General features: G+C 43.6%; 2 protein-coding genes across 2 annotated transcripts; one reads left to right on the top strand and one right to left on the bottom strand.

The window, feature by feature from the left end:
- Positions 1 to 947: 947 nt before the first annotated feature.
- On the bottom strand, positions 948 to 10584 carry LOC136692673 (legumain-like). Its single transcript, XM_066666247.1, has 14 exons — positions 10449 to 10584; positions 10243 to 10336; positions 8081 to 8178; positions 7786 to 7867; positions 7615 to 7700; positions 5556 to 5631; positions 5283 to 5345; positions 5120 to 5186; positions 4890 to 5008; positions 4628 to 4717; positions 3618 to 3815; positions 3240 to 3407; positions 1667 to 1734; positions 948 to 1456 (listed from the first exon to the last, which is right to left on the bottom strand). Exons 2-14 carry the CDS (start codon positions 10315 to 10317, stop codon positions 1405 to 1407), a joined length of 1242 nt encoding a protein of 413 aa, XP_066522344.1. The 5' UTR covers positions 10318 to 10336; positions 10449 to 10584; the 3' UTR covers positions 948 to 1404.
- Positions 10585 to 13332: 2748 nt separating this feature from the next.
- On the top strand, positions 13333 to 21701 carry LOC136692189 (legumain-like). Its single transcript, XM_066665373.1, has 14 exons — positions 13333 to 13556; positions 14087 to 14169; positions 14919 to 15016; positions 15142 to 15223; positions 15821 to 15912; positions 16035 to 16110; positions 16191 to 16253; positions 17435 to 17501; positions 17985 to 18103; positions 18212 to 18301; positions 19284 to 19493; positions 20500 to 20664; positions 21290 to 21360; positions 21514 to 21701. The coding sequence occupies exons 1-14, from the start codon at positions 13496 to 13498 to the stop codon at positions 21557 to 21559; spliced, it is 1323 nt and encodes a 440-aa protein (XP_066521470.1). The 5' UTR covers positions 13333 to 13495; the 3' UTR covers positions 21560 to 21701.
- The last annotated feature ends 2181 nt before the right edge of the window (positions 21702 to 23882 follow it).

Below are 23882 nucleotides of genomic sequence, written 5' to 3' on the forward strand. Positions count from 1 at the left end.
TACGCAAGAAGACAGGGATGAATCTCTATGTGAAATTGGAAAATGATATGTTTTAATATGTTCTCAATCAGTGTTTGTTTATAATATAAACTGGAGATTAACAATTTATTATAAAACTTTATGGTTCATATTCATAGCTCTAAGTAAAGAGTGGTTTGGGTTTTTTTAAGGCAGTGAAACACAGTCTAATTTGTGCTGTAGCATTCACATTGGCACCAGCTTTACTGTAGTGTAATCATAATATGCAGCTCTATTTACTGCAGATGATTCCTAATGAAGTATGTACTGTAAATATATGACTGAAGCTGGAGGAATACAAAGTGTGGAAAGCAGATGGCACTGTAGCACTGTGTGTACTATCTCACTCGCACAGCTCCAGGGTTATGGAATATGAGTTTAATTCCTGCCTGAGGGTCACTGTCTTTGGAATGTGGTGTGTTCTCTCTGTGTCTGCGTGGGTATCCTCCCACAGTCCAAACACGGTGGTATGTTGGTAGGTGGATTGGCTACTCAAAAGGTGAAAGCACGTGAGTGTATGGTGTCCTGTGATGGACTGGCTCCAGTAGACTCCAGTCTCACTGTGACCCTGAACAGGTTGAGGCAGTTACAGAAAATGAATGAACGATTGAAAGTGTAGAAAGCTATGTGACATGCCTCTGGTGCCCTCTTTAGCTGAAGGAATGCATTGCAGGACACAAGTGATGAGTTATATTAGACAGGCTTTGTAACATCCACAAATAAGAGTAATTTTACTTAGGAATTCCAGTTCAATCGTGCAACAGCTCTTCTAAAAAGATATGGTAATGTTTACTGAGGCAGGCAACGACAGTAATTCAATCAATATTTTATGCAGTATTTAAAAATAAGAGTGTTTTACAGCACCAGGTTTGCTGAGGCTTATCAGTAGTGAGTAAAAAGGGTATTACACCTGATGTTTATGAACTGAATGTACTTTTTATTTCAGATACATTTCAAACAACACACAACCTACAGAAATGTCACTCAGAGTGGCTTTCCCACTCTTTAAAACCATCAGGGGAACATCTGCAAATGTAAATCAGTGTAATGCGTCCTCTCAATAATCAACTCTGTAGATAACAATCATTAACAAGTCAAATCCACACAAGATTGTCAACGTATGATTTTAAAAATCTTATAAAACGTGAAAAATGATCAATGTGATTAAAATTGCTGTGTGGTTATCTTCGTACGTGAAATCCACTGTCAGGGGAAAAACGTATTGCCCGTTATTGTTGTTTTATTACAAAATTATACTACATATTACATATGTAATATCATATGTAATGATATCATTGAATCATCCAAAATTTCTTAAAATTAAATCATTTTACATGAACGTGAAGAATGTCCTTCTCCGGAAGAGTTGCCGTAGTGGGGTCTCGCTCATTTGAAGACTGTGGAAGTACGTCTTACTGTTTTTATGGCTTCCAAGACACTGTAAAATGGAGAAGGCCATATTATATTTTAGCATTGCAAACTGACTACAAACATTCTTAAGGATTCCAGCTGTTCTAGCTGCTTTGAGCTGCTTCTGGCTTTGTTCCACAGGTGCCTCTGGATACATTTCACAAAAAGCATGTGAGCATGGTACAAACAGTACATTTAAAATGTACTCATTAAAAACAATGTGTGGTGTGAACCTTACCCATCAATGTTCACTCCAGATGCACAGAGCTTGGCAAAGACATGAAGCTGGGACAGGGCGTACACAAACTGGAAGCAAAAAAAAAAGAAAGAAAGCAGTAAGAAAGCTGCAAAAATTCCTCTCAGTATCTGAAGAATCCCATAATATATATAGATTACAGATATACACAGGTATATCTGATTTAACCACGGCTTCAGACACCATTCTCCAGTTAAGAGAGCCGTTAGACATCTCCTCTAATGATTCTGAAACAGACGTTATACTGCCACCTACTGGCCTGGATATGTCACATGCTCATTGTAAACATGGGCTCCCAATGTGAGAGACTGGTGCATAAGCAGGTTGTGTTCAGACACTACAAAGTAATTTGATCCTTAGGCTCTATAGAAAATGTGCACAACATTAATTAACAATTTCATAAATATATTTTGCTATATTTGGGTTGGGGGCAACCTGGAGGTTGTGGGTTCTAGTCCCGCTCCGGGTGACTGTGTGTGAGGAGTGTGGTGTGTTCTCCCTGTGTCTGCATGGGTTTCCTCCGGGTGACTGAGTGAGGAGTGTGGTGTGTTCTCCCTGTGTCTGCATGGGTTTCCTCCGGGTGACTGTCTGTGAGGAGTGTGGTGTGTTCTCTTTGTGTCTGTGTGGGTTTCCACCGGGTGACTGTCTGTGAGGAGTCTGGTGTGTTCTCTCTGTGTCCTCGTGGGTTTCCTTCGGGTTACTGTCTGCGAGGAGTGTGGTGTATTCTCTCTGTGTCTGCGTGGGTTTCCTCTGGGTGACTGTCTGTGAGGAGTGTGGTGTGTTCTCTCTGTGTCTGCGTGGGTTTCCTCCGGGTGACTGTCTGTGAGGAGTGTGGTGTGTTCTCCCTGTGTCCGCGTGGGTTTCCTCCGGGTGACTGTCTGTGAGGAGTGTGGTGTGTTCTCTCTGTGTCCTCGTGGGTTTCCTCCGGGTGACTGTCTGCGAGGAGTGTGGTGTGTTCTCGCTGTGTCTGCGTGGGTTTCCTCTGGGTGACTGTCTGCGAGGAGTGTGGTGTGTTCTCTCTGTGTCTGCATGGGTTTCCTCTGGGTGACTGTCTGTGAGGAGTGTGGTGTGTTCTCCCTGTGTCTGCATGGGTTTCCTCCGGGTGACTGTCTGTGAGGAGTGTGGTGTGTTCTCTCTGTGTCCTCGTGGGTTTCCTCCGGGTGACTGTCTGCGAGGAGTGTGGTGTGTTCTCTCCGTGTCCGCGTGGGTTTCCTCCGGGTGCTCCGGTTTCCTCCCACGGTCCAAAAAAACACGTTGGTAGGTGGATTGGCAACTCAAAAAGTGTCCGTAGGTGTGAGTGAATGTGTGAATGTGTGTGTTGCCCTGTGAAGGACTGGCGCCCCCTCCAGGGTGTATTCCCGCCTTGCTCTCAATGATTCCAGGTAGGCTCTGGACCCACCGCGGCCCTGAACTGTATAAGCGCTTACAGATAATGAATGAATGAATATAATTGGGTTGAGAAAAATAAACGACTGGGTCCTTTAGGTACAAAAAGCAGACTTTTGAATGCAGTTCAGGAAATTAATGCCGTACACCACCATTGTGTAACTTTCACCTTTGTGTCGTTCCAGTCAAAGCAAGTGGTCCTGAAAACCTCTGCCACAGTTTTGAAGTCCTGCAGCTGAGACAGGCTGAGGGATAGGCTCGCTGCTGAGATATCTTTTCCTCCAACAGTGCAGAGCTCACTGATCTCCTTCACAGTTCTCTCAATATCAGATCTGGTCTGGGGCGAAAGAGATCATAGACATGGATATTAATAATAATGTTCTGTGTCTGCTCTGCTTCTGCTGTAAATGTAATAGACTAGTTAGAGTTGTAGGATGATGAAGAAGAGAGGTTCAAGGTTTATTGATTGATGTCTGTGATCACGTAGGCTGTATTACAGATAAACATCAGCTGCTATGCTTAAATTAAGACAAATTCAATGCTGAACCTTTTGAAGACTGTCATATTTTTTCTTCAAATCATCCTTTTTCTCAGGATCAGTTTCTCCTGCAATCTTGTGCTCCAGGATTTTAAATGGTGCTTCATAGAAGGAAACCAGGTCTGTGGGCTTCAGGCTTTTCGTGGTCTTCTCAGCAGATGTGGGTTTGTACTTCAAAAACGTACTGACCTTTAGTTTACTGACTCTCTAGATTTCAGACACAACAAAAACAGACATTTTAAAGTGAAAGAGTGGTCAATGTTAACTCTAAAGTACAGTTTGGGCAGTTGATTGTATACAAGCTCTGTTTAACTATGGCTTTATTGTGTACATTGACTAGGGTGACCAGATCTGAGATGGTGAAAAAGAGGACATGTCTGTGAGGGGGGGGGGTGATGAGCTCTCGCCCCTAGCTGACGTTGTACTCTTAGCTGAACCTGTGTGTGCTTTTAGGTCCTTTACACCTTTATTTCCTACACAAAACATGGGAATTTCTTTTTTAATTCATCCGAGAACTTACACTTACGTTTCGGCATAGCTGCTCGAGATGAGGGTAGGTACATGAGCTTTGCCTGACGTAAACAAGGACTACTGACGTGCAGACTGACCAATTAAATGTTTACAGAGAAGGTTATCGACCAATAACGGTAGCTCTACAGTCAGACCGTCCAATCAGAAGATTTTAGGCTACTTCACCACGCCCCCTTCTCACTCAAGCGAACCAGTAGGGGAGTAGAGGAGGGCGGGACTAGTTTGTGAACGAAACGCTTCTCGAAGTTCTATGTAAGCTCTAGAAAAACAAAATCCCGGACGTTTTTGATATTCCACGAGGACATTTTTTTAAGTCTAAAAAAGAGGACATGTCCGGGTAAAAGAGGACGTCTGGTCACTCTAACATTGGCAGAGCTCAGTCAGCTATAGGACTTCGTTAGAGCTATGATCAAAACTGCTGTAAAGCAGCCTTCACGTTGAAATCTAGTTCTTTATAGAGTGGTTATTGACACTAGACTGTTCCTCACCTTGTCACCGTACTCACAGGGGACAGACTCCTTCATATTAACTCTCAAATTCTGAAACTCATCATGGATTGTGATCTTATCAAGAGCAGCCTGCAGCAAATCAAAGAGATACAGCATGTAGAGATCCATAAAATCAAGAGATCAGAGGTTTGGTCACAGCCGTCTGTGCCCAAATATGGCTACAGATTACATCAATAGTGCAACACACACAATTATATTATAAACATAATATTAATAATTGCATAAGCTTTGAGTTACACACCACTTCAGTGTAAGACATCCACACTGCTGACATCTCTGCAGCCAGATAAGTGTGTCTGACATCATCAAAATAGCAGAAATATGCCACAGTATCCGGAGGACACGCTGTAATGCCGTAGACTGAAACATATCACCACAGCCCTATGTTAGAATCACTACACGTTCAGAAACTCACACAGCGGTGTTTGACACTGAAAGACTGGACATTCGACAGGACCATGATCAACTTACTGCTGATATTGTCCGGGAGATTCTCCAGCATTGATCCAGAGTAACAGCACTCCATAAATATCACCATCTGCAGTTAATTCACAGAATAAAATCAAAAATTATAATCATACATGGTACATATGTGTGTGTGTGTGTGTGTGTGTGTGTGATATCAAATGTGTACCTTTGCAAATTGATGATTTTTTGCCATGTTCTTGAGCTCTGCAATGAAATCCACTGCATACAGCTGAAATGAATAATTGCTGTCATTAATATTAATAAATTACCTCTATTTCTCAGTAAAAAGCAGGGTTTGTGGACTATATTGTAGTATATTAATTCTCACGCTGAGAATGTCCTTTGGTGACATTCCCTAGTTTGTATTGTTTAGCTACATTTGCTTTTTAAAAGCTGTATTATTGACATCCTGAGCATTTATTTGAAGTGTGAAACATACTGATGATGAAGGGAAGAGAAACATGCCAGGAGCTCCATGATCAGACAGGAAGACGAAGATGGTGTCATTTTTACCACTGCAAAAAACCACAACAACACAAATAAATCGCTCTAAATCCCAGGGTTTCTCTTTACATGACGTGATGCAGCTATAATGAATAACACAGTACTTTTCTGTGCTGTTCATAACTTGAGTTTGTGACACAGTGAAGCAGTGTAGAGATTCAGTTTGTGACACTATACAAGTCAGTGCAGAAATTCGGGTTTATAGGTGTCAGGTGGCAGATGGTGGTTGTTAAATGGGTCAGTGCCAATACATTTCAGTTATGGTTTAAACTGTCTTTCTTATGAAATCAGAGCTCATTTCAGGAACAATTTACACTTCCTTAACCTTGAAACAGCAAGGACTACATTACACTCGGTCAGAACATCTGTCACTGTTGTGGTACCTTCCACTGTGACTGTGGTGGGACCCCCAAGAGCACGTCCCCAGTCCCTTTAGGAGGCAGAATTGTCTTGTATTCTGCTTTATTTGGATTTTTACGGTGCATTGATGTCATAAACTCAGTTACTTTTATTGTAATTAAAATAGATCTGTTATTAAAGCCTCTTCGTCTCGAAAAGTGTATGTAGGTTACTCTAAGGGCACCCAGCTGGACCTATACAGTAATTAAATGTGTGGTTTGAAAGGGATTTTCAGGACACCATTTCAACCTTATATCTATTTTAGAGTTTCTATTTTTCTGACGTTAATCTGAAAAACACTGCACTTCAAAGTGAAAGTTTGTGAAAGTTTAATGATGAAGACTCCAGTTGAATCAATTTGAAAATAACTGGATTATTTTTTTTACCTTAAATTCCTTAAAGTTCTACAGAATGTGGTCGTCATTGTCTTGAAGATTCTAAAATGGTTCGTGGTTGTTTTGTTAAGCACGTGGAGGCAGCTTTGTGGCCAACATATTTGACCAGTTGATTTTATTAGACAATAGACACTGTGTCAGCATTAGTTCCTGTTTTTCACCTCCATTTGTGTTGTTTAACATCATCAGAGTTAATTCAACAATGTGCTGTGTTAAGCAAAGGGTTTATTCTAAATCTAATGACCTCTCTGGGTGTCAAATGCTAGCACTGTCCCAAGATTTGATTTAAATCTTAGAAGGTGAATTCGTTTTGCAGGAATAGAGTCATGGAAAAGACACCAGTGCATTATTTGTCCTGGGTGTAAATCCCAGTTTAATTATATTCATTCATTCCTTCATTCATTATCTGTAACCCTTATCCAGTTCAGGGTCATGGTGGGTCCAAAGCCTACCTGGAGGCTTTGAGGGGGCACCAGTCCTTCACAGGGCAACACACACACTCACGTATTCACTCACACACTCACACCTACGGACACTTTTGAGTCGCCAATCCACCTACTGTGGGACTGTGGGAGGAAACCGGAGCACCCGGAGGAAACCCACGCAAACACAGAGAGAACACACCACACTCCTCACAGACAGTCACCTGGAGGAAACCCACCCAGACACAGAGAGAACACACCACACTCCTCACAGTCACCCGGAGGAAACCCACGCAGACACAGGGAGAACACACCATACTCCTCATAGACAGTCACCCGGAGGAAACCCACGCAGACACAGGGAGAACACACCATACTCCTCACAGACAGTCACCCGGAGGAAACCCACGCAGACACAGGAGAGAACACACCACACTCCTCATAGACAGTCACCCGGAGGAAACCCACGCAGACACAGGGAGAACACACCATACTCCTCATAGACAGTCACCCGGAGGAAACCCACGCAGACACAGGGAGAACACACCATACTCCTCACAGACAGTCACCCGGAGGAAACCCACGCAAACACAGGGAGAACACACCACACTCCTCACAGACAGTCACCCGGAGGAAACCCACGCAGACACAGGGAGAACACACCACACTCCTCACAGACAGTCACCCGGAGGATCTATATATTTACAGTTTATAAAGCAGACTGAATTAGCTTTACATGTGTCAGTCTATATGTCATATATAAACATAACAAACCAACCTTTTAATGACTTTTTTAGGCCCAGTCTTGGTGATGGCACTCTCGTCCCCGCGGAGAGCAGCCAGGAAGTTTTCAGGGGTCACATCCTATAAAAACAAGTCTCAGAATGAAGGGCATATACGTGGTATAAATGATGGTAGGTGTAATACAACACTGAAACTTAATAACTACTTCTCCAGTGTAGTCTTTTAGCACTCCAGGGTAAACATTTGGCCCATTCGGTTCATTGATGATGTTTCCTTGGTAAGGGTTCCTGTGGAGAGAAGAAAAAAAGTCAGTCGGGCGCCTTATTCGACGATGATTTAAAGAAAACTTACTTTAAATCTAAATGAAAGTATTTGAAAGTAAAAGCATCTTAAAGCCTAACAGCCACGACCAGTGTTGCATCATCAGTCCCGCAGTTGTTGAAGTAATTTAGGTAAGAATTATGGCACAAACACTCAGTAAATAAAATAATGTCACTCACTCCTGATTGAAAGCAATATCATCATACATCATAACCACCATCTGCTCATCTGGGATTCCATTTGTGTGAAGTATCTGATACGAATGGCAGATATTAGCCTAAAGAAAGTGCAGTAAAAACAAAATAAAGATGATTAGCAGGAATTGTTATGGCAAAAACTAAAATTAATCTCTAAGTATCTCCAGGAAGGAAGATCGATGCTTAAAGAATTCTTTGGGGAGACCAGAGGAATAAAGACACGCAGTCAAAGATTCTCTCTTATCTCTCATTTATCGAACAAAAACATGCAGTATATATATGACCCCAGTCACGTACACCATCATACGTTATTACATCAACACAAACACTCCCTTATTGGTGGATCCTAGTTTATTACTGTCAGGAGAAATGGTTGCAGGTGAGGGGTGTCTTTCAGTTTGTTGACTCTCTTCTTCCACTCTATTTAGTTTCCCCTACTACTCTCAGAATTGCTCTTTTCAGCACTTTCCCACAGTCTCCTGGGTCACAGTAACACAACACAACGTAACAAGTCATTTCAGGTCACAAGCACACTAAGCTGCACACTTAATTTAGTAAGAATTAATCAAGATTAATCAATAATATTACTCCCTATATATATTGTAACATTAATATAAATCATTAGTTATCATTAACCATTACTCATTAGTGTTAATCTGCATTTTTCCCATCCCCGTGTTTCTGTTGCTGACATTTGTCATTAAATAATTTTAAAACCTTTTGCTATATTTAAGTGGATATTTATCTTTTAGTTACTAACACGAAACACATATATTCATTCATTATCTGTAAGCGCTTATCCAGTTCAGGGTCGCGGTGGGTCCAGAGTCTACCTGGAATCATTGGGCGCAAGGCGGGAATACACCCTGGAGGGGGCGCAGTCCTTCACAGGGCAACACAGACACACACACACATTCACTCACAGACTCACACCTACAGACACTTTGGAGTCACCAATCCACCTACCAACGTGTGTTTTTGGACTGTGGGAGGAAACTGGAGCACCCGGAGGAAACCCACGCAGACACAGAGAGAACACACCACACTCCTCACAGACAGTCACCCGGAGAAAACCACGCAGACACAGGGAGAACACACCACACTCCTCACAGACAGTCACCTGGAGGAAACCCACGCAGACACAGAGAGAACACACCACACTCCTCACAGACAGTCACCCGGAGGAAACCCACGCAGACACAGAGAGAACACACCACACTCCTCACAGACAGTCACCCGGAGAAAACCACGCAGACACAGGGAGAACACACCACACTCCTCACAGACAGTCACCTGGAGGAAACCCACGCGGACACAGAGAGAACACACCACACTCCTCACAGACAGTCACCTGGAGGAAACCCACGCAGACACAGAGAGAACACACCACACTCCTCACAGACAGTCACCCGGAGAAAACCACGCAGACACAGAGAGAACACACCACACTCCTCACAGACAGTCACCCGGAGGAAACCCACGCAGACACAGAGAGAACACACCACACTCCTCACAGACAGTCACCCGGAGAAAACCACGCAGACACAGGGAGAACACACCACACTCCTCACAGACAGTCACCCGGAGGAAACCCACGCAGACACAGAGAGAACACACCAACTCCTCACAGACAGTCACCCGAAGCTGGAATCAAACCCACAACCTCCAGGTCCCTGGAGCTGTGTGACTGCGACACTACACCACCGTGCCGCCCAACACATATATTTATATATAAAAAAGTAAAGGCACCTGTAAATTACTTCCACGTGTGAATTACTGAAGACGAGTTCCACGTGAGTAAATATAATCAGTGCTTAAACCAAAAGTGCATTGATTGTTTCCTGAGTGATCTGAGCACATGTGCAAAAATGTGATTTGTAAATTACTACTTATTTTCCGTTCATTCGTTTAGTGCTGATGGGAAGTGAACTACTGTGAACAAAAATGTAATCACATTATGCATTAAATTTATCAAGAATGACCAGCAGCCCAGTCTTCATGTTTTTAATGGACAGAGGAAAACAATATTCAAACGTGCCTGAATACTTTTTTTCACAATATATTTATATATTAATCATGTATTAAATGGATGTAATAAACATGATTTAAAAAAAATAATGAATGAATTTGTCTTTGTAAAATACCTGAAGTCCGTAGTTGTCCCAAGTCTTTGCCCCAGCCACGAGGATGGCCCACTGTTTCCCTCTTGCCTCAGCCATTTCTGGTGTTAAAGATTCACTGTGTTTTTAACACAGAGGAAAGAGTAGCATGTGATTGCTACAATGAACTGAAACACAGATTTCTACAATGGAAAGTCATATCATGGAAGTGCACTGATCTGTTCACTCACCTTAAAGTTTGGGACTCGTCTGAATGAAGGTCACTGCCACGTTTATATAGCTTTCACTTTGCTGATTTTTAATTACTATTTCCTGAAATGAAAACTGGGCCGGATTGCCAGGAATTTTTTTTTTGTCCGTGTGTTGTGTCATTTCCTTATTCCTGCTCATTTGACAAAGTGAAAGTGACCTATATTTGTCTCTGATGTGTGTGAAACATAAAAAAAAGAAGTAACCTTAGGAGAGAAAACCGGCAGCAGTGTTTTTCACATTGGACATGTGCTCAACTGTATCTCTCTCAAGTGGGAGGCATAAGGGGGTTTCTGGGTTTAAAAAGTAAAAGAGGACAGGGATGTTGTAAGCTGCTGGACGGAATGACTGCAGAACCTGTGACTCTTAATGTAAATGTGGGAGAGCCACAAAACCAGACATCATCAGATGTTGGCGTGGGATGATAACCACAGAAGTGGGGTGGGTTGCCTTTAGTAAAATCACACTGATGCTTGTGTGCTGTATGTGTAAAATGCTTCAACTGGATTTTTCCCCCTGAGAACTGCAGACAGAATGACAGTAACCTCTTTGAAACCCACTTTAAAGATTCTGATCACCAGCACACACCAATCCAGCTGATGCTTGGCACTGTGCGTGGTGATGAAAAGCTTGCAGGCTGATGTTTGTGTGTAGGTCCTGAACTCTGCAGTCACTGAGTCAGTCGAGTCTGAGTAAATGACACACTGGGTGCTTTAGAACTTGGTGACATTTAGGCTGCAGCTTGACCCATTGGTGACAAGAGAAATCCTACCAGAGCAGGAGTGTGTGTTCTGTTTATGTGCAGAAAAGAGGATGAGCTCTTCTTGTCATGTGCTGCTATGTATTTTACTGGATAGTTAATAATACACAAAATCCTGGACAAATGGGATCATTTTACCAGGTGTTTTTATACACTTGCTGCAGTAGTATACATTCATTCATTCATTATTTGTTACCCTTATCCAGTTCAGGGTCACAGTGGGTCCAGAGCCTACCTGGAATCATTGGGCGCAAGGCGGGAATACACCCTGGAGGGGGCGCCAGTCCTTCATAGGGCAACACACACACTCACACACTCACATCTACGGAGAAAGAGAGAGATAGAGAGAGTGGCTCTCTCACTCTTTCTCTCTCTCTCACTCTCTCTCTCTCCCTCTCTCTCTCTCTTTCTCTCCCACTCTCTCTTTCTCTCTCACATTCTCTCTCTTTCTCTCTCACTCTCTCTCTTTCTCTCCCACTCTCTCTCGTTCTCTCTCACTCTCTCTTCTCTCTCTCTCTCCCTCTCTCTTTCTCTCCCACTCTCTCTCTCTTTCTCTCACTCTCTCTCTCTCTCACTCTCTCTCTCTCTTTCTCTCTCACTCTCTCTTTCTCTCTCTCTCTCCCTTTCTCCCACTCTCTCTCTCACTCCCTCACTCTTTCTCTCTCTCTCTGTCTCACTCTCTGTCTCTCTCTCACTCTCTCTCCCACTCTCTCTCTCTGTCTCTCTCACTCTCTCTCCCATTCTCTCTCTCTCTCTTTCTCTCTCTCTCCCTCTCTCTCTCTCTTTCTCCCACTCTCTCTCTCACTCCCTCTCTCTCACTCCCTTACTCTCTCTTTCTCTCTCTCACTCCCTCTCACTCCCTCTCTCTCTCTCTCTCTCTCTCTCTCTCTCTCTCTGTCTCTCTCCCACTCTCTCTCCCATTCTCTCTCTCTCTTTCTCTCTCTCTCTCTGTCTCTCTCCCACTCTCTCTCCCATTCTCTCTCTCTCTTTCTCTCTTACTCTCTCTTTCTCTTCTCTCTCTCCCTTTCTCCCACTCTCTCTCTCACTCCCTCACTCTTTCTCTCTCTCTCTGTCTCACTCTCTGTCTCTCTCTCACTCTCTCTCCCACTCTCTCTCTCTCTCTCTCTCTCTCTGTCTCTCTCACTCTCTCTCCCATTCTCTCTCTCTCTCTTTCTCTCTCTCTCCCTCTCTCTCTCTCTGTCTCTCTCCCACTCTCTCTCCCATTCTCTCTCTCTCTTTCTCTCTTACTCTCTCTTTCTCTCTCTCTCTCCCTTTCTCCCACTCTCTCTCTCACTCCCTCACTCTTTCTCTCTCTCTCTCTCTCTCTCTCTCTGTCTCTCTCCCACTCTCTCTCCCATTCTCTCTCTCTCTTTCTCTCTTACTCTCTCTTTCTCTCTCTCTCTCCCTTTCTCCCACTCTCTCTCTCACTCCCTCACTCTTTCTCTCTCTCTCTGTCTCACTCTCTGTCTCTCTCTCACTCTCTCTCCCACTCTCTCTCTCTCTCTCTCTCTCTCTCACTCTCTCTCCCATTCTCTCTCTCTCTCTCCCACTCTCTCTCCCTCTCTCTCTCTCTGTCTCTCTCACTCTCTCTCCCATTCTCTCTCTCTCTCTTTCTCTCTCTCTCCCTCTCTCTCTCTCTTTCTCCCACTCTCTCTCTCACTCCCTCTCTCTCACTCCCTTACTCTCTCTTTCTCTCTCTCACTCCCTCTCACTCCCTCACTCTCTCTCTCTCTCTCTCTCTCTCTCTCTGTCTCTCTCCCACTCTCTCTCCCATTCTCTCTCTCTCTTTCTCTCTCACTCTCTCTTTCTCTCTCTCCCACTCTCTCTCTCTCTCTCTCTCTCATGCACTTCATTCACTTTCACTTCAAAAAAGCTGCTGTTTTAGTTTATAGTTTTGCTGTTTCTATGAGACGCCTCATGGATGAAAATGAGAGTGAAAGGTGTTCATCTCTGTATCAGACACGAAGACAGAGGTAGGAATTACTAATCCTTTATACTGGGTACATAATGGTGTAGTGGTGTGATGCAGGTTTTATTCTGTAGGTCATCAGACATTAACTCAAGGGTCATGGTGTTGCAGAATTAGTCTTGGTGTAGAAGCCTTGGTAAATAATCAGTGCTGCTCTTTTGTTATAAAGTACACAAGGAATATCTGGGGCGTGTGATCTGAAAGCCTTTGTCAATCAAATCATTGCATAATTCTGTACATTTCTAAGCAGAAGCATTTTTTTCTCAGGAGGTTTCAGTGTGAGACACAGAGGCAGTGACATGGCTTCAGTTACTGATTTTCACCAAATCAGTCCCAGTAATTTATATGATTATTCTATAGGTATATTCCTCCAAACATTTACTGAAGTGTATGTGCTTAAGCAAATTGCTGATAGATTTCAAACTGTAATTTATCACTGCTTCTTCCTTATTTTTTTTTTTTAATGGTGTATTTTTATTTATTTTATTTTATTTTGTTTTATTTTATTTTATTCGTCTTTTTTTGGTGGACATTACAAGCTGCAGAGGAGCTACACTGAGCACAGGAAATGGTTTTGATTATTTTCCGGAAGATTTTAGAAATCTGCAGTTGACTATCACTGCCACTAGATGGTGCTGTAGTAATGTTTTCTCACTCCAAACCCATCTTTTCTGATTTATTCTGATCGTAATGTTCCAGGACAAAAGGCATCGTACCTCTCAAGGTGACCGTTAGAAGGTCTTGAAGGAGTCTGTTAAACTGAAGATTTAGATAAAGACATCATTCTAAGAAAGTTAAATCAAATAAAAAGAAATAAGAAATGTATTTAAAAACAAATCCTGCCACTGCTTGGTAAATTAAATGTGACGTTTTATTATTACTCCTGGTAGATCCTACGATGGGTGGGACACATGGCAAGCAGTGGGTTCTACTTGCTGCTGGTTCCAGAGGCTGGACAAATTACAGACATCAGGTACGATCGCATTTGATTATATATTAGTAATTTCCCAACAATCACGATCACTGATTTGGTTTTAATTAATATTTTCATATTCCATAATATTAATATTTCACATTTCCAGAACATGATTCCTGGTGAGGTCTTCTTTATGCAAATTTTGGAACTCAAAAGCATGTACTGACCTTACTCTCCTCAAATGCCCCTTTGTGTTTCGCCTTTGTTTAAAAGCACTCACATCTGCACGTCTCCTGGCTTCGTCCATGTTACAGTCAAAAGTTCCACCACAAACATTCATTCATTCATTATCTGTAACCCTTATCCAGTTCAGGGTCGCAGGGGGTCCAGAGCCTACCTGGAATCATTGGGCGCAAGGCAGGAATACACCCTGGAGGGGGCGCCAGTCCTTCACATGGCAACACAGGCACACGCACACACACACACACACATTCACTCACACACTCGGACACTTTTGAGTCTCCAATCCACCTACCAACGTGTGTTTTTGGATTGTGGGAGGAAACCGGAGAAAACTCCTCACAGACAGTCACCGGGAGGAAACCCGCGCAGACACGGGGAGAACACACCACACTCCTCACAGACAGTCACCCGGAGGAAATGGGTGACAATGAGATCAAATCAAATCTTGTTGATGTATTGGCTTTCAAATTTTGTTCCTTCTCCAGTAACGTGGCATATTCCCTCCGACAGCAACAATGCTTTTAAACATGAGCAAATCGAGAACCTTCTCATCTTTTCATTAGGCTAATGTGTGCCATGCTTATCAAATGGTTCACCGCAGGGGCATTCCAGATGAGCAGATTGTAGTGATGATGTATGATGATATAGCCGACAGTGAGAAGTGAGTATATGCTGTTATTACTTCAACTGTAATGGCAGAAACATACATGGCTTTAGCTCAGAAAAAGAGTATTTCATATCAACTGAGGAGAATGGTGTTGAGATGCAGCTTTTCTCTCTGAACAGGAATCCAAATCCAGGAGAAATCATCAATGAGCCCAGCGGGCCTAATGTTTATCCAGGGGTTCTAAAGGATTACACTGAAGACGTATGTGTTTTTAAACTTACATTTGAAGATTCCATGGACTCTGACTGATGTAGCGTAGTGTGTTACTGAGAAAATCAAACCACGGGCTCCTGTGTAGCAAACAGCAGTGTTATCCACTGTTATTACATTGTGTCCTTTACATTACCTGACTGTACACCTAATCACCTGATCAATCAACTGGTTTCTTGATTTCCAAGCTCTCCAAGAATCTATATGGCTCTACAAACAATAACTACATGAACTATGTGTAGTTAAATATATATTTGCTTCATCAGTATGTAAGTAAGTAATATCTACATTAAAGGAACACTAGGTCAGATTTGGGGGTTTTACTGCTGGGCCCCCTCAGTGTAATTCATTTTTACAGCACTGTACTGAAATCAGTGGGGGGAAGGGGGCATTTCCTACCATCCTCCATTTTACATAGTGCAGTTTCTGCAGCGCTGAGCCCAGAGTAGGAATTACAGAGACTAATAATGACATAGTGTTCCTTTAAATGATTTGTCTGTTCTGCTTTTGTGTATTGTTGTTATTATTAGTAGTAATGGTATTGTTGTTGTTGTTGTTGTTTTTATTATTATAATATATGATTTACAGGATGTATCAGCCCACAACTTCCTGGCTGTGCTCCGTGGAGATGAAGCAGGTGTAAATAAACAGACAGAGGGGTCAAGAAAAGTCTTAAAAAGGCAATTTCTCTATTTTTTCACATAAAGTATCATGAAATAAAAATAATGTACAAGACATTATTTATTTGAACAAAACTGAAGACAAAGCAACTCATTTTTAAAGTGGCTTCTTTCTTTATCAGTGATGGAAATGACACCATTTTCGTGTATCTGTCAGACCATGGGGGTAAAGGAGTGTTTGCTTTTCCCAGGGACTGTGTAAGTGTTCCTTTATAATTTTGAGCATCCTGAAGTCATTCAGCAATGATCTGAATCAAGCATGTTTTCATTCATTTCAGCTTTATGCATCTGATCTCATCTGCACCATAAATGAGATGGCAGAACATCAGCAGTTCTCAAAGGTCAGTGAAAACCAGCTCAATCTGTACCACACTTCATTCATTCATTCATTCTTTATCTGTAAGCGCTTATCCAGTTCAGGGTCACGGTGGGTCCAGAGCCTACCTGGAATCATTGGGCGCAAGGCGGGAACACAGCCTGGAGGGGGCGCCAGTCCTTCACATGGCAACACAGACACACACACACATTCACTCACACCTACAGACACTTTTGAATCACCAATCCACCTACCAACGTGTGTTTTTGGACTTTGGGAGGAAACCGGAGCACCTGGAGGAAACACACACAGACACAGGGAGAACACACCACAATCCTCACAGACAGTAACCCGGAGGAAGCCCACGCAGACACAGGGATTACACACCACACTCCTCACAGACAGTCACTCGGAGGAAACCCACGCAGACACAGGGAGAACACACCACACTCCTCACAGACAGTCATCCGGAGGAAACCCACGCAGACACAGGGAGAACACACCACACTCCTCACCTCCTCACAGACAGTAACCCGGAGGAAACCCACGCAGACACAGGGAGAACACACCACACTCCTCACAGACAGTCACCCAGAGGAAACCCACACAGACACAGGGAGAACACACCACACTGCTCACAGACAGTCACCTGGAGGAAACCCACGCAGACACAGGGAGAACACCCCACACTCCTCACAGACAGTAACCCGGAGGAAACCCACGCAGACACAGGGAGAACACCCCACACTCCTCACAGACAGTAACCCGGAGGAAACCCACGCAGACACAGGGAGAACACACCACACTTCTCACAGACAGTCACCTGGAGGAAACCCACGCAGACACAGGGAGAACACCCCACACTCCTCACAGACAGTAACCCGGAGGAAACCCACGCTGACACAGGGAGAACACACCACACTCCTCACAGACAGTCACCCGGAGGAAACCCACGCAGACACAGGGAGAACACGCCACACTCCTCACAGACAGTCACCCGGAGGAAACCCACGCAGACACAGGGAGAACACACCACACTCCTCACAGACAGTCACCCGGAGCGGACATCAAACCCACAACCTCCAGGTCCCTGGAGCTGTGTGACTGCGACACTAACCTGTTGCCCCACCGTGTCGCCTCTGTATCACACTTTTATTTGTTAAAACATGACATTGCTGCTTTCACTGTGCATGTGTAACACTGCAGATGGTGATTTATATGGAAAGCTGTTGTTCTGGATCATTGATGGAGTATCTCCCGAAAACCACTCAGGGTAAGTTTAACCAAACTGCGTTTATTGACTGTGAAACTTTCAAAACAACAGCAGTTAAAAGAGGGCATCAACTCTCCTTAATTGAAGTCATTGTGAAAAAGAGCAATTTATTTCCCCTACCGAACCTTTCAGTAGTTCTAGATAACCAACTGCTTAACCCCCACCACTCACACCCCATAGCCAGGACCCAGTGAAGGTGGCCTCTGGGTTAGATTTATGGGAGTTCCCCTGCCACAAATCACACACTGTATTAATTATGTATGTTATGCATTATTATTTATTAAATGAATGATTAAACATATACTATATTTACACTGTCAGAAAAACTATGACTGTGGTGGTACCCTCATATTGTACCTTATATTATTACAGTTGTAGATTTTAATATTGTATATATACACTCTTGATTATTTAATGTAAGGTAAAACCATTATTATCCAGCTTTTATTTATTTATTTGTGTGTGTGTGTGTGTGTCTTGTAGTTTACGGAGTGTCTGCTTCCAATCCTCACGAGTGTCACTGCGCCTGTTTCTATGATGAAGACAGAGAGACATTTCTCGCTGGGGAATTCACCTCCTGCTGGCTGTTACACTGCAGCATGGTCAGGATTTGTTTTGTTCTAAAACAGTAATTCATTATCATTCATTTAAGGAATAAATGTGACATTACTACTTGATTCAAAAGGGCTTTCCGTTTGCTTTTTAAAAAGTCTGATCTTACCAGGACAACCTTCCAAGACCAGTTCCTGTATTTGAGACAGAAGGTCACCCAGTCTACTCCTTGTCAATATGGTAACAATGTATGTCACTACAGTAATATGCTAATATAATGCTAATAATGTCTTTATAGTTTGAAAGAAGTGTACATTGTTCTCACCTCCAGAAAAAAAAAATTATATATATTATTTAAAATACATGAATTAAGGAAAGGTTTATGGTCCAAGGAGCAGGTTGTCCACATGGGGCCACCATATCTAAAAGAGGTTATGCACTGATTCTCTGATATATTCATGCCATTAGCTGACAGTATAGTGGCTGAAGAAGAACCACTGGAGAAATGGAGTGTTTGACTACAGCTTTGTTCAATTAAACCTTTGTATTTAGAAACACCAATAACCAATTGTATGTGGACACACCGACTCACATAATGTTTCAGCAAGTATTATGTGGGGCGGCATGGTGGCGCAGCAGGTAGTGTTGCAGTCACACAGCTCCAGGGACCTGGAGGTTGTGGGTTCGATTCCCGCTCCGGGTGACTGTCTGTGAGGAGTGTGGTGTGTTCTCCCTGTGTCCGCGTGGGTTTCCTCCGGGTGACTGTCTGTGAGGAGTGTGGTGTGTTCTCTCTGTGTCTGCGTGGGTTTCCTCCGGGTGACTGTCTGTGAGGAGTGTGGTGTGTTCTCTCTGTGTCTGTGTGGGTTTCCTCCGGGTGCTCCGGTTTCCTCCCACAGTCCAAAAACACACGTTGGTAGGTGGATTGGCGACTCAAAAGTGTCTGTAGGTGTGAATGTGTGTGTGTGTATGTTGCCCTGTGAAGGACTGGCGCCCCCTCCAGGGTGTATTCCTGCCTTGCGCCCAATGATTCCAGGTAGGCTCTGGACACACTGCGACCCTGAACTGGATAAGCGCTTACAGATAATGGATGAATGAAAGTATTATGTGAAGACTCTATTAGTAGTGTACTTGTAATAAACTTATAATAAAAACCTCAGATAAAACACTAGGCAATTTCTATAGAAGTAAGAAGTAAATCTAAAGCGGTTTTCCTCCCACTCTGTTTCCCAGGAACTCAGTAAACTGATGATCAGTGAGTTTTTGTGTCCTCCTGACTCAACATCTCGATCAGAGCTTGCTGTAAGTGCTAAACCCCTGAAACTAACTCAGCTCACTCCATCCACTGAAGTCTCACTCACGATTCAAAAGAACAGAATTCAGAGAGAAACCAACCCTGAGAAAAAGAGAGCTCTACAGAGTGAATATGACAAGCTCCTACAGGTAATTGACACACACTGTATACACCGAACGTCCAAATCTCTAGACACTACCTCTAATGACTGATTTACGATACTTTAAGGGAACACATTAATGAAAATATGTTCACGGTGGTGCAGCAGGTAGTGTCGCAGTCACACAGCTCCAGGGACCTGGAGGTTGTGGGTTCGATTCGCGCTCCGGGTGACTGACAGTGAGGAGTGTGGTGTGTTCTCCGTGTGTCTGCATGGGTTTCATCCGGGTGACTGTCTGAGAGGAGTTGGTGTGTTCTCCCTGTGTCTGTGTAGGTTTCCTCCAGGTGACTGTCTGTGAGGAGTGTGGTGTGTTCTCCGTGTGTCTGCATGGGTTTCATCCGGGTGACTGTCTGAGAGGAGTTGGTGTGTTCTCCCTGTGTCTGTGTGGGTTTCCTCCGGGTGACTGTCTGTGAGGAGTTGGTGTGTTCTCCCTGTGTCTGTGTGGGTTTCCTCCAGGTGACTGTCTGTGAGGAGTGTGGTGTGTTCACCCTGTGTCTGCGTGGGTTTCCTCCGGGTGACTGTCTGTGAGGAGTTGGTGTGTTCTCCCTGTGTCTGTGTGGGTTTCCTCCAGGTGACTGTCTGTGAGGAGTGTGGTGTGTTCACCCTGTGTCTGCGTGGGTTTCCTCCGGGTGACTGTCTGTGAGGAGTGTGGTGTGTTCTCCCTGTGGGTGCTTCGGTTTCCTCCCACAGTCCAAAAACACACGTTGGTAGGTGGATTGGTGACTCAAAAGTGTCCGTAGGTGTGAGTGAATGTGTGTGTTGCCCTGTGAAGGACTGGCGCCCCCTCCAGGGTGTATTCCCACCTTGCGCCCAATGATTCCAGGTAGGCTCTGGACCCACCGCGACCCTGAACTGGATAAGGGTTACAGATAATGAATGAATGAATGAATGAATGAATGTTCTATATTGTTTGCCATAATAAGGCCCCGTTTTTTTAAAAATCACAAATTCATCACTGATTAAATGATGTGTGCACACATGACTGTTCCTTTAAGACAAGAAGAAGTATTGAAAAGACTGTGCTGGACATTGCTCATCGTGCCTGCCCCGATCGAGGCCTCCGAGCCCTGTCAGAGAGACGTCCACTGACTCGACTGGAGGATATGAAAGATGTAGCAGAGCATTTCAAACGGACGTTCACTGAGTGGTATGTGGAGCAGGTGAGCTGTGATTTATGTCGTGTTTTTCATATAAACATTTATAATCTCAGCTTAATGATGCTGCCCACTTTCAGAGAGTGTGTTTAAATGTACACAACAATCTGATTAGATCCTGGCAATGGTCACTGCTGTGTTTGTGGGGGGTTTCTCTGGGTGCTCCAGTTTCCTCCACTATCTAATGACACATGTTATAATGAAAAACACACCTGATGATTCTGAGTAGGCTCTGGGTTGTTGTGATCCTGATCAAGATGAAGCAGTTACAGGGAGGGAGGGAGGTTTCCAAGCACTTTAGTAATCTGATAAGGACAAAAAACCTAGAGTCTACATGAGTCACTCAGTATTAGAAATTGCACAGTTTTACCACAGCTTTGCAACTCAACACAACATGTTGGTGTAGCTTCCTTATTCACAAAGCATCAGGGAATTAAGTAATGTGTCGCTGTTTCGCTGAAGTGTTGAAATAATTTCTTAGTGTTCTCTGTTCTGTGGAAATTAGCCTTTATTTATTTATTTATGAGGTTCATGTGAATGATCTCGATGGACTGAGAATTCAGGATTAAAATGTTATTACTACACTTACATTTACTACTCTCACACACTTACACATGCTTTCTCTCTTCAGGACGATGCCTTTGTGCTTTCACAAATGCATGTACTGGTGAGCCTCATTGAGGCTGGAGTGGAGGTTACCAGGTCAGTCACAAAAACATGTTTTCAGCTTGAATGAGGAGTATGAAGTATGACCTGATGTTGTGTCATAATTATTCAGTGTTTCCAGTCTTTACTCCAACATTGATCATGCTAACATTAGTCTTTGTGTTAAATCAGTCTGTTTTTCTTTCTCAGGATTAAAGAGGCTATAACCCATGTGCACTCTGAAAGGATTCCATGAATGTTTTTGTCTCTGTAGTCCATCCTCAGATCAACGCTGAAGATCTTTCTCTGCATTACGGACAAATTCCTGCTTCAGTTAACTCTAGAAAAGCAATAGAAAAACTCTATAAAGCAATATAAAAATACAGAATATCAGTGTGTCATGTAACAAATATTCAGTGGTATCTAATGCATTGTTTCAAAGCTTAATAAAAAAAACCATACATGCTAATGTCAGTACTTGCCTATTTTGTAACTAATCACCTATCTAGAGAGGGTCAAAATCAACTCCTGGACTAAATATTAATACTAGTTCATTCATTCATTCATTATCTGTAACCCTTATCCAGTTCAGGGTCGCGGTGGGTCCAGAGCCTACCTGGAATCATTGGGCGCAAGGCGGGAATACACCCTGGAGGGGGCGCCAGTCCTTCACAGGGCAACACAGACACACACACACACACATTCACTCACACACACCTACGGACACTTTTGAGTCGCCAATCCACCTACCAACGTGTGTTTTTGGACCGTGGGAGGAAACCGGAGCACCCGGAGGAAACCCACGCGGATACGGGGAGAACACACCACACTCCTCACAGACAGTCACCTGGAGGAAACCCATACAGACACAGGGAGAACACACCACACTCCTCACAGACAGTCACCTGCAGGAAACCCATACAGACACAGGGAGAACACACCACACTCCTCACAGACAGTCACCTGGAGGAAACCCATACAGACACAGGGAGAACACACCACACTCCTCACAGACAGTCACCTGGAGGAAACCCATACAGACACAGGGAGAACACACCACACAGACAGCCACCCGGAGTGAAACCCACGCAGACACAGAGAGAACACACCACACTCCTCACGGACAGTCACCCGGAGCGAAACCCACGCAGACACAGAGAGAACACACCACACTCCTCACGGACAGTCACCAGGAGGAAACCCACGCAGACACAGAGAGAACACACCACACTCCTCACGGACAGTCACCAGGAGGAAACCCACGCAGACACAGAGAGAACACACCACACTCCTCACATACAGTCACCCAGAGGAAACCCACGCAGACACAGAGAGAACACACCACACTCCTCACATACAGTCACCCAGAGGAAACCCACGCAGACACAGAGAGAACACACCACACAGACAGTCACCCGGAGGAAACCTACGCAGACACAGAGAGAACACACCACACTCCTCACATACAGTCACCCGGAGGAAACCCACGCAGACACAGAGAGAACACACCATACTCCTCACAGACAGTCACCCAGAGGAAACCCACGCAGACACAGGGAGAACACACCACACTCCTCACAGACAGTCACCCAGAGTTGGAAACAAACCCCCAACCTCCAGGCCCCTGGAGCTGTGTGACTGCGACACTACCTGCCGCACCACTGTGCCGCCCTTAATACTAGTTATAAAATAATATTGGTATGTTCCTTACACTTAGGTGTAATAAAACACAATTTCTGTTTTGCAATAGGATCTATTAGGCTACTTCCTTAAATATAAAATGAATAATCTATATCAGCGCTCTGATAGTCTGTTCTTCTGTATTATATATTATTTTTTGTAGTCAACCTCTAATAATCAGACACAAGGGGGAGCTAAAGAACTTTACAACCACTCGAGGGTGAGATTAAGTTGGAGAGGCGATATTATGTTGCACAAAAAAGTGAATAAGTGGATAATAAAGGAAATACTACTACTACTACTACTACTAATAATAATCTAAAGACAACAGGAATCTCTCAGTCTTCACTCTAAAACTCAAATTACTAAATAGTTCAAACTGCTTTGAGAATGTAGGTGACATTTGCTACCAGTTTCATTACTGGTCTTTTTATTAGAATTTGAGGGTGTTGGAATATTCATTATGAATCTTGAACAAACATAATGATGAGGGATGATAGTGAGGATGAGGATAAAATGATATTGATGATATGATCATGATCATTATGAAATATCTAGACAAATTTCAACTCATAATAATTATGACAATCATTACATATTCAGTCCCCTCCCGGGTGTGTTCCCGCATTGTGCCAGTGATTCCAGGTCCGGACCCACCACAGCCTTGAACTGGATAAGTGCTTAAAAACAATGAATACGTGATTTTCAAATACACTGAGCAATTCAGACTTAATGAACCTATTTTGGTGAGATTGTATATTTAACTTGAACTTCATTCATTCATTATCTGTAACCGTTTATCTAGTTCAGGGTCGCGGTGGGTCCCGAGTTTACCTGGAATCACTGGGCGCAAGGCAGGAACACATCCTGGAGGGGGCGCCAGTCCTTCACAGGGTCAC

Source organism: Hoplias malabaricus, chromosome 3 (genome assembly GCF_029633855.1).
Source record: "Hoplias malabaricus isolate fHopMal1 chromosome 3, fHopMal1.hap1, whole genome shotgun sequence".
Taxonomy (NCBI): domain Eukaryota; kingdom Metazoa; phylum Chordata; class Actinopteri; order Characiformes; family Erythrinidae; genus Hoplias; species Hoplias malabaricus.

Coding starts and splice junctions, on each gene's coding strand:
- LOC136692673 (XM_066666247.1), bottom strand. CDS start 10,317: ATGGCTGAGGCAAGAGGGAAACAGTGGGCCATCCTCGTGGCTGGGGCA. Junction 5,632..7,614: donor CCTAAAAAAGTCATTAAAAG/GTTGGTTTGTTA, acceptor GGTTTTTTGCAG/TGGTAAAAATGACACCATCT. Junction 1,457..1,666: donor TCTGGAGTGAACATTGATGG/GTAAGGTTCACA, acceptor TCCATTTTACAG/TGTCTTGGAAGCCATAAAAA.
- LOC136692189 (XM_066665373.1), top strand. CDS start 13,496: ATGGCTTCAGTTACTGATTTTCACCAAATCAGTCCCAGTAATTTATAT. Junction 15,224..15,820: donor TAAAGGATTACACTGAAGAC/GTATGTGTTTTT, acceptor TATGATTTACAG/GATGTATCAGCCCACAACTT. Junction 21,361..21,513: donor GCTGGAGTGGAGGTTACCAG/GTCAGTCACAAA, acceptor TTTCTTTCTCAG/GATTAAAGAGGCTATAACCC.